The 11,379-nt window shown below is 51.1% G+C and overlaps 1 protein-coding gene across 4 annotated transcripts in view; it reads left to right on the top strand.

The window, feature by feature from the left end:
* Window positions 1-4,435, top strand: part of H6pd (hexose-6-phosphate dehydrogenase/glucose 1-dehydrogenase) — a 28,720-nt gene extending 24,285 nt beyond the window's left edge. For all 4 annotated transcript variants that reach the window (XM_035439399.1, XM_027398287.2, XM_027398289.2 and 1 more), the window contains one exon: window positions 338-4,435. In XM_035439399.1, the coding sequence (XP_035295290.1) occupies window positions 338-1,701 (1,364 nt within the window). In that variant the 3' untranslated portion in view covers window positions 1,702-4,435. The remainder of the gene's footprint in view (window positions 1-337) is intronic.
* The last annotated feature ends 6,944 nt before the right edge of the window (window positions 4,436-11,379 follow it).

An 11,379-nucleotide genomic window follows, 5' to 3' on the forward strand; every position in this document is an offset into this window, starting at 1 on the left:
GACTTTGTTTGGGCATTCTGCACACAAAGAAAGCTGCCCTTCCTCAGGACATTGCCCTTACCCATCAAGATCCAACGTGCCTCTCACCCCTTTTGCCCCAGCAGAGAGCCTTCCACGACAGGCTCCAATCCTGGTTAGACCAGGTCTCTCAGAGGGACCTCAGAGTGCTGGTGTTAGGGCCATAGAATTAACCCTCCTAGCTGTTTCCATCCCTGCCTGGGAAGAGGAAACATCAGAAGGCTGAAGGCACAGCAAGATGGGGCTGGGCGGGTGCGAGGTGGACTGCAGAGCCCGCTCTCAGGCTGTGGTGTCACTGTCCGTTCTTTCCCCACCTCAGGTGTCCTTGTCCACATTGACAACCTGCGCTGGGAGGGCGTTCCCTTCATCCTGGTGTCTGGCAAGGCCTTGGATGAAAGAGTGGGCTACGTACGTGTCTTGTTTAAGAACCGGGCGTACTGCACCCAGAGCGAGAGACACTGGGCGTCGGAGCAGAGCCGGTGCCTGCCCAAGCAGATAATCTTCCACATTGGACATGGCGAGCTGGGCCACCCCACCATCCTGGTCAGCCGGAACCTGTTCAAGCCCTACCTGCCCACCCAGAGCTGGAAGGAGGTGCAGGCCGAGCCTGGGCTCCGCCTTTTTGGTCGCCCTCTGTCTGATTACTACGCCTTCAGGCCTGTGCGGGAGCAAGACGCCTACTCCGTCCTCTTGTCTCATATCTTTCACTGCCGAAAGGAGTCCTTCATCACCACAGAGAACCTGCTGGCCTCCTGGGTCTTCTGGACCCCCTTACTGGACAGCCTAGCCTTCGAAGTTCCACGCCTCTACCCAGGCGGAGCAGAGAACGGCCACCTGCTGGACTTTGAGTTCAGCGGCGGTCAGCTGTCCTTCTCCCAGCGTCAGCCAGAGGTGCTGATGCCAGAGCTAGGGTCCGTGCCCAAACCCAGTGACTTCCAGGTCCTCAGGGCCCAGTACAGAGAGAGCCCCTTGGTCACTGCCTGGCCAGAGGAGCTCATCTCTCAGCTAGCCAGTGACATTGAAGCCACCGCAGAACAGTCCGTCCGACGCTTTGGCAAGTTCCACCTGGCACTGTCAGGCGGGTCAAGCCCCATAGCCCTCTTCCAGCAGCTGGCCACAGGACATTACAGCTTCCCCTGGGCCCACACGCACCTGTGGCTGGTGGACGAGCGCTGTGTTCCTCTCTCAGACCCAGAGTCCAACTTCCAGGGCCTGCAGGCTCACCTGCTGCAGCACGTCAGGGTGCCCTACTGCAACATTCATCCCATGCCCGTGCACCTGCACCAGCGCCTTTGTGCGGAAGAGGACCAGGGGGCCCAGACCTATGCCAGCGAGATCTCAGCCCTGGTGGCCAACAGCAGCTTCGACCTGGTGCTGCTGGGCATGGGCACTGATGGGCACACGGCCTCCCTGTTCCCACAGTCACCCACTGGCCTGGATGGTGACCAGCTGGTGGTGCTGACAGAGAGCCCACTCAGGCCTCACCAGCGCATGAGCCTCAGCCTGCCCCTCATCAACCGCGCCAAGAAGGTAGCTGTCCTGGTCATGGGGAGGACAAAACGTGAGATCACCATGCTGGTGAGCCGTGTGGGCCACGAGCCTAAGAAGTGGCCCATCTCGGGCGTGCTGCCTCTTTCTGGTCAGCTGGTTTGGTACATGGATTACGAGGCCTTTCTGGGATGACAGGAGCTCCCTGGTCCTAATCACCCTCAAGCCTTCTCTCACTCTCCCAGTGTGCCTTGCTGTCTGGAGCCTGGTGCCAGAGTCAGGCCCCAGAGAAAGGAGGACAAAACTCTGCTCCACTTCCTGGGCCCTCTGGTTCTGTGTAATTGTGATGTCTCAACACAAAAACCAGGCAGAACTCAGACCTCTGCTGTGGCAATGCCTCAAAACCCAGACAGGAAAGAAACTCAGCCTCTACCGGCTACTCGGCAGCATCTACAATGCAGAATATGAAGGGAGAAGAACCTGTTTAAGAACCAATGTGGTGTGCAAAGACTGGCCAGTGATCCTTGGACTGGTTTCTGTAGGAAGAGGGGCCAGAGTTGCTGGAGAAAAGGGTGCAGATCTTCCAGGTGGATATCGTGCTCCGAGCCAGGCAAGAAGAGTAGAAACAAATGTCCTGGGATTGCACGGGGCAGCCTGCCTCTTCTGGAATCCCTTCACCCCAGCTGACGTCTGGTCCTCCTTCAGGCAGCTTCTACCTGCTCTGTGCCCGACAGCCACCGTCCTCTGCATTCCCCATTGCCCTTCTCCCTGTATACCAAGGAGGAACAGACAGACACTGCCATGTCAACCCCCCCCCCCTCCGACCCCATCTAAAGACCTGGGCTCCCCTTTCCCACTGAGAACTGTTCTGTTATCCCTGGGCCATCAGGTGTCTGATCTATATATAGATAGGGCTCTTTGCTCCTGGGGGTCGGGGTGACCACAGCTCTCAGCCTCTCTCTAGGGAGTATGTGGCCAGTTCCCAGCACTAGGGGGCAGGCTGTAGCTAGCTCTCATCACACTACCTCTCCAGGGCTCCGAGCCTGACTGCTGGCTCTCTGCCATCTCTTGCTTCACCACTAACCTGGTACCACCGGGAACAGAATTGACAGCTCCTAACTGAGCCTCCTCCGGGGCCTCTGAATTTTTATTTTTTAAAAGAAAGTCAACAACATAAAGCAGCTTCTCAGGGCACATGCAGTTTTTGTTCAGTCACATAACGAGGGTTACCATGGCCCCTGCCTCACAGTCACGCTCTGTGTCAGTCACACAGAGTCTCAGTGTCTTCCAGGATTTTCCCAGAGAGGAGCATCAGGAAATCTGTTTCTCTCCTTTTGATTGGTTGTACATTTTCCCAGGCCGTGCGTGGAAAAGAACCTGTGCTTTCATTAGAGACGTGTGCACAGTGTGGGCTGAGCCGGGGCTCTGGATGAAAGGCATTCCTGTTAAAATTCTGCTCACTTTGGCCTCCAGTGACCCAGACTGACAGAACACCTCTATTGCAAGAGAGCTACCCATCGGCAGCCCAAAAGGACCCATAATGCCCTGGGGTCCTTTTGTGACTGGTGCTGCTCACTTTTCTGGCAGGTGAGCTGCCACCTTTGGCCATGTGGGGGAGCCCACGTGCCACCACTCACATTCCACCCAGGAGGCAAGTTTAGTGCCAAACGTCATTTCTTTGTTTTATGGTCTGCCTCTCTGTCTTCTTAGCCCCAGTGCAATCTCATCTGTTCTTTAAGGACTTGGTCCTCTGAAGTTTCAAAATCAGAGGGGCCTTGAATGCCTCTGGAGTGAGAGTGAACAGGCCTTGTGTCAGCGTTCTGAATAACAGTGAGTCACTGCCCAGCCTGAGCCTAGAATGTCCTGTTCTTACCCAGAAGAATGACTCGCTCTATCTGTGGGGAGTTGCACAGGGGAGGTCAGGGCGGGGAAATACCAAAGATTTCCTTTCCGGGAGCAAGCACTAATAAAATCGCATGGGTGGGGGTGGGGGTGGGGTGCTGTCGGGAGACATGGTCACCTGTGCACGCCCTTTTCCCTTCTGCCCTGGGTTAGGAAGGAATGATGCACAGAGTCAGGACCCCTGAGTCTGCTGGCTGCTCTTCAGGCTTGTGGATCTGGGATACCCTCAGTTCTCTGTTTTTCATTAAAAAAAGAGATGGTTGCCTGTAAACCACTTACGTTGAGTTGGCAACAATGTGAAGAACGCAGCCTTTGCCTGTTTCCTACCTGTCAGGAAGTGGGGATGGGAAGCTGGGAAGAGAGAGAGGAAGGGTGTCCGGGTCCCTGGAGAAGGGGGACATATGGCCACTTGTGTCTGGGACACGACCTTCCTTCCTCAAAGTCCACTTCCACCCAGACTTCCCCAGTGAAGTGAGGCCCTGCCTCTGTGGGAACCTCTGGTCTTACAGGCATTCTCCCTGGGCTGCCTCCAGCCAGAGGGGAGGGAGTGATGACACAAGGGAAGCAGAAGCCTACCTGTTGCTTGGGTGGCTCTTGTGTGTCCCATGCTGAGAGGCAGATGCTAAATGCTAGCACACTTTGTCCTGTGGACAGCCCGGTTTGCTGCCGATGGGACCTTAGTGACTGGTGATTTCAAACTGAAGTCCAGTGGCAACCAGAAACTGTTAAGATTCTCTAGCCCCTTCGCAGCGCCCTGGGGCCTGTGTTTCCCCCAGGGAACCCATGAGGGCCTCACATGGCAGACTCAGGTTCCCTGAATGGGCCTGTGATTCCTCCGTGGGAAGGACAGAAGGGGCCCTTGGGGTGACATGCCAGTTAGCATCTCCAGCACAAACACTGAGCATGTGGGTGTCACAAGCTAGATTCTGATTTTCAGCCCTGGGCAAATGTTCCTGCTAATTAATTTGCCCCTTCTTGATTTCTTGCTTCTTTTTTTATGATTAAATTGTTTTAAGTTTTATGTGCATTGGTGTTTGGCCTACATGTATGTCTCTGCGAGGGTGTCAGATCCCCTGGAACTGGAGTTACAGTTGTGAGCTGTCATGTGGGTGTTGGGAATTGAACCCAGATCCTCTGGAAGAGCAGACAGTGCTCTTAACCACTGAGCCATCTCTCCAGCCCATATTCCCTGCTTCTTATTATTCTACAAAAAAAAAAAAAAAAAAAAAAAGATACTCTCTTCTCACTTTGGTCCCCAAATTAGCAGTGTAATCAGAGCTCCCTGCCACTTGGACCAAAACCTTAGACCTTTCCCTCAAGGGCCTTCTTCCAAAAAGAAACAGGGCTTGACTTCCCCAGTTTTCTTTGTAGTCTGTGTCCCCCCTTTTCTATTCTGACAGGGAGCCAGGGGTGTGGGATGGAAAAGGGAATGAAGAAGCTTCCAGAAAACCTAAATGGGACTATTTCTTGGAATTTAATTTTCAGGAACTTTGTTTTTGTCTCCTACAAAGTGTGTGCAGCCCCACAGAGTGGCTCTGTGGCAGATCTCCAGCTGTATCTTTATCTGTGTCAGCTGGGGCTCCCACATGCCTCAGGCCACTGCTAGGAAAACCAACTGGCAACATCCAGTGTCAGGGAAGGGGTCACAAGTTGTGGAAGGAAGTCACATCGGTTGGCCAAAGTGGTTAGTACCTGCCTGCCCTGGGAATGACACTCCAGCGGGGGGACCAAGGGTCTGAACAGGCTGCTGTCCCCAGGTGTCAGAGACTGGCACCCGTCATGAGGCTGGCTGCTAGCCAAACTGGAGGAAATAGGCCCTTCTGCTCTCTGTCCCCCCCTCCCCCGCAACACTTCTGTACCAGTGTCTCAGCCCCCCAAGGTCATGCTGTGGCCTAGTGACCTTGGAACTTGAAGACATGGTCATGGCTTGTTTGGCAATATCCATGGGAGATAGGCTTGTACTCAGAGTTAGTCAGAACCCAACCTGAACCAGCAATCTGGGGTCTGCGCTGCTCTGTCTGGGCCCATTTTAGCTGCTGTGGTGGGAGATGCCCAGTTGAAGATGAGATGCGGTCCTGACCCCGCCCTGTCTGCACTTACCTTGAGCCCATCAGAGCTGGCGTTAGCGTAGCTGCACTGTCATCCAGTGGGTTGCAAGCTTTTCTTGCTTTCTTCATGCTGCATCTCATGTGGGCTCTCTAGACACAAAGCCGCCCTGCCACTGGCCCTTTCCACTCCACAGCAGAATGGCCTTCCAGGTATCCAGGGGTCCCTAGCAAGGGTGTGGCCTCTGGGAAGGGGAGCAGGTATCAATATCAAATCAGAGTGTGTTTCTGGAAGACACAGGGCAGATGTCTTCCAGGAACGCCAAATTCTGCCTTCTGCAGGCTGTTCACACCTACTGCAGGCTCCTCACACCAGAGATGGGTGTGAGGAGCGCCCCCCCCAAGCAAGAATCCTTCTAGCTGAGCAAGGTGTCAATTCACGACTGCTGTCACCAGCACACGACATCCAGGCAAGTGATCTGGGGATGCTTCACTGTGATCTACCAAGCCATGGGATGGGGATGGGGATGGCTTGGATGTGTTGTCCTCGAGCCAACCAACACTGGGAGTATATTTATTTGCATCCCAGGGGATGTCCATGTCTGTGTGTGGCCATGACAGGACCTCAAATTAATGACAATGTGTTCAGTCTTTGACCTTCAAGGGTGAGCCTTGTTAAAGCCCTGTGTTGCTTCAATGGCTGGTGTTTTAAAGGAAGTGTTGACGAGATGGCTCAGCCGATAAAGTGCGTCTATGTATCTTTTTTTTTTTTTTGTCCCTTTCTGTTGAATGGCAAATACCTGCATTTGCCAAACACGGTTGAGTTCATGAACAGCTGGAAGCTGGCAATGAAGTGTAGGTGTACATAGACACCGTGTGTGTGTGAGAGTGTGTGTGTGTGTGTGTGTGTGTGTGTGTGTGTGTGTGTGTGTGTGCGCGTGTGTGTGGTCTTTGGCTATGTCTCACAGAGGCCTACAGGGGCTGGTTATGATGCATTAAGGGAACATAACTCAACTGATAGAACATTAGCCTAACATGTAAAAAGCCCCGGGTTCCATTGCCACTGCCACATAAGCTGGGAATTGGTGGTATATACCTGTAATCCTAGGCAGGAGGATCAGGAATTCAAGGCTATCCTTGGTTACATAGCAAGGTCAAACCAGCCTGGGATAGATGAGATCCTGTATTGAGAAAAGAAAAAAGAAAAACAAAACAAAACAAAACAAAAAACCATTATGTATGCAAAAGATAAGGACTGGGTTAGCAGGGAGTGAGAACATCCAGGATGTTTTCCTCGGTGTGCCTGGGGGTCTGGTACAGTTGGCTCCTCCTGGGGGATCTGCTCACTTGGGAGAGCCGGGTAAGTGGACTCCAGTAGTCACTAGGGCTGCTACTGCCCACACGTGCCTGAGTGGGGAGCCTGATTCCCCAAAGACGGTTAGACATCTGAGTCACTGAGACAGACACCTGAGGAGGAAGGATCTATTATGGCTCATGGGTCATTTTAGCCCAAGGTCCCTGGACTGTGTTGTTTGTGGGGGCCAGAATTGAGGCAGAACGTCACTCGGGAGCAGGGTGACCCGGAATGGGATAAAATAGGCAAGGAAGGCCTTCAAAAACACGCTATTAGGGACCTGCCTTCTCCAGGGAAGGTTCACCTCCTCCTACCACTTCTGAGAATGCTCTCATGTTACACACTCAGCAAGGGATGAGTGTAACAGTGACATCAGACACTTCAGGACACAGTTCCTCAAAGACCACCAGCTGGCAACCCGGCTCGCAGTGCATGGGTGTGCAGAGAGATTCTACCCAAGTCATCTCAGAACATCAAGCCACCACCGTGCTGATGGCCTGGGGCGGGGGCTGTGACCAGGGTCGTGTCCTTTCTCTCTGCCCTATAGAAAGGGACTTCGGGGTCTGAGCCTTTGTCAGGTAGCGATGGCAGTGGGCAGTGGCTTAGTTGGGAATGTCCAGGAGCAAGAACGTTTCCCCCTCCCCAGGGAAACTGCCCCAATCTTATGGAGACTGGCACCTGCGCCAGAGAATGAGAGACCTTAGAACAAATGCCTTTTTAAACTTTCTGAGACCCTTTACTTCTGTTTCTAAGTCAAATGTAACACTGATTCTTTAAAAAACAAAACAACAACAACAACAAAAACCAATAAACTTGTTTATTTGCCAAAATCCAAGTTTCTTCCTTTGGGGATGGAGCGAAGTGGGTTGTGAGCCTGGCTAATGTGACAAAGGGACATGGAACAAAGACAATGCTGCTAAGTGCTTGTCACTGTGACACAGGCTAGAGCCACCGGGGAGAGAGACCCTCACACACACACACACACACAGACAGACACACACACACACAGACAGACAGACAGACACACACACACACTCACACACACACACACACAGACACCCATGCACACACACACACACACACAGACACAGACACACACACACACACACACACACACACACACACACACAGACACACACAGACAGACAGACACACACACACACACACACACACACACACACACACACACAGACACACACACACACACACAGACAGACACACACAGACAGACAGACAGACACACACACACACACAGACACCCGCGCGCGCACACACACACACACACAGACACACACCCATGCACACACACACACACACCCATGCACACACACACCCATGCACACACACACACACACATGCACACACACAGACACACATACTCACACACACACACACAGACACACACACACTCACAGACACACAGACACACAGACACACACACACACACACACACACGACACCCATGCACACACACACACAGACACCCATGCACACACACACACCCATGCACACACACAGACACCCATGCACACACATACACACTCACACACACACACAGACAGACACACACACACTCACACACACACAGAGACAGACAGACAGACAGACACACACACACCCATGCACACACACACACTCACACAGACACCCATGCACACACACACACACAGACAGACAGACACACACACAGAACACACACACAGACACACACACACACACACACACACACACGACACCCATGCACACACACACACACCCATGCACACACACACACACTCACACACACACACACACAGACAGACACACACACTCACACACACACAGACAGACACACACAGAGACAGACACACACACACACACACACACACACACGACACCCATGCGCGCGCGTGCGCACACACACACACACACACACAGACACCCAGCACACACACACACACACACACACACACCCATGCACACACACACACAGACACCCATGCACACACACACACACACACACACACACAGACACCCATGCACACACACACACACATGCACACACACACACACACACAAACACAGACACCCATGCACACACACATGCATGCTTACACAGAGACACACAATGCATGCACATACACACATTCATATACATATGTTTTTTTGAGACAGGGTTTCTCTGTGAAGCCCTGGCTGTCCTGGAACTCCCTCTGTAGACCAGGCTGTCCTCGAACTCAGAGATCCTCCTGCCTCTGCCTCCTGAGTGCTAAGATTAAAGGCATGTGCCACCACTGCCTGGCCATAAATAAAATTTAAAAATTTATTATTTTGGAATACAAAAATACTACTCAGAATACAACTGAATTTACATATCCACCACGAAAAACAACTATAGCAGAGTTGGAACTATAAAAAAATCCTTTGGCCTCTATTTCGCCCTTCCTTATCACCTAGTATTGTTGTTCCCTCAGTCTCCTTTTTAAGTTTTAGACTATATATACCGACTCCTGTTACATGTGCACATGAATACCTTATAGGCTATGATTGGAATATGACGAAGAGCATGTGTTTTGGGTTAAATCATCTTGTATAATATTATATTTCCAGATCTATTCACTTTGCTGAAAACGTCTCACAGTTTTATTTTTTTAAACTACTGAATAGTTAGTATTCCAGTGTGTAAATCGACGATGGACATCTACTTTGGTTCCACATCCTTGTGCTCTCAGTAAACACGAATGTGCAAACATTTTTGTGACAGAGTATGGGGAATCTTTGATAAATGCCCAGGGTGCCGTAGCTGGGTCACAGGGTATTTCTACAGTTAATTCTTTGAGGGTCCTCCAGGGTGATTCCATAGTGGCCGCACTGATTTGTACTCCAGCAGTGAGGAGAGGTACCCTTTCCCTGCAACTTCCCCAACGTTTGCTGTAAGTCTTCTTTTGCATTTTAAAGAGAACTCTCTTTTGTGTATATTTATTTATTTATCTATTTATTTATTATGTATACAGTGTTGTTTTGCCTGGGGTTGTGAGTCACCATGTGGTTGCTGGGAATTGAACTCAGGACCTCTGGAAGAGCAGGCAGTGCTCTTAACCTCTGAGTAATCTCTCCAGCCCCCAGACTTCTTTTTGTTTTAAAATGATATTTTTGTTAATTCTTTGTGAATTCCACACAGTGTATTTTGGTGGACTTCATACCTCTCTCTAACTTCTCTCCAATCCACCTCTGCTTCTTCACTCCTCCCAACTTTGTATCTCTTAAAAAATTGTTTTCAATATTATGTGTTTTGCCTGCATGTATTTTTGTGTACTACATGTGTGCAGTACCCAAGGAGGCCACAAGAGGGCATCCGATTTCCTGGGAGTGGAGGTACAAACAGTTGTGAGCCACCATGTGGTTGCTGGGAATTGAACCCCTGTCCTCTGGAAGAGCAGCCAGTGCTCTTAATTGCTGAGCCATCTCTCCAGCCCTTGTATTCTCTCTCTCTCTCTTTTTTAAATAACCCACTGAGTCCAATTTGTGCGCATGAGTGAGGTCATCCACTGGGCGTGGTCAACCTATGAGGGACCACACCCTTAAGAATACTGACCCTCCCTCCCCGAGAAGCCATCAGCTGTCAAACAATGGGAGTGTGTACTGGCCAGTTTCATGTCAACTTGACACAGCTAGAGTTATCAGAGAAGAGGTAGCACCAGTGGAGAAAATACCCCCGTAAGACTGGGTTGTAGGCAAGCCTGTAGGGCATTTTCTCAATTAGAGCTTCATGAGGGAGGGGGCAGCCCATGTGGGTGGGGTCATCCTTGGGCTGGTGGTCTTGGTTTCTGTAAGAAAGCAGGCTGAGCAAGCCACAAGGAGCAAGCCAGTGAGCAGCCCCCTCCATGGCCTCTGCATCAGCTCCTGCCTCCAGGTTCCCGCCCTGCTTGAGTTCCTGTCCTGACTTCCTGCAGTGATGAGCAGTGACGGGGAAGTGTAAGCCAGATTAACCCCTTCTCCTCCTCAATTTGCTTTTGGTGGTGGCGTTTCATCATCACACAGCAATAGCAACCCTAAGACACTCTTGTCCAGTTTCTTGGCGATAGCCATTTTGAGTGGGATGAGGTGGCCTTGGAGTAGTTTTAATTTGTGTTTCTCCAGTGACTAGGGATGGTGAACATTTTAAAAATAGTTCTTGTCTCTGTGTATGTTTCTTCTTTTTTACAACTCTGCTCAATTCATTAGCCCATTTTGATATGCCCGTTTATTTCCTTTGTAAATTCTAGATATTAGCCCTTATCTGAGGTGCAGCTGACTAAGATTTTCTCCCATGTTGTGGGGTATGTGTTTGCTCTGCTGATGGTTTCCTTTGCTGTGCAGAAACTTGTTATTTTCATGTAGTCCTGCGTGTTGATACTCCAGGCTGGTCCCTGTGCTGTCTGGATAGTTAGTTCTTGGTTACCCTAGTGCCTGTCTGTTATTTTCATGTAGTCCTGTGTAGGGGGAAAAGATGGCCATGCCCACTTGGAGGCTGGCATAGGTGATGCAGACCACACACGCTTGGGCGTGGTCAGAGTGACATAGCAAGACTTTAAATATGAGGGTTGCATGTAT

The sequence above is a fragment of the Cricetulus griseus genome, chromosome 2, assembly GCF_003668045.3.
Source record: "Cricetulus griseus strain 17A/GY chromosome 2, alternate assembly CriGri-PICRH-1.0, whole genome shotgun sequence".
NCBI classification, from domain to species: Eukaryota; Metazoa; Chordata; class Mammalia; order Rodentia; family Cricetidae; genus Cricetulus; species Cricetulus griseus.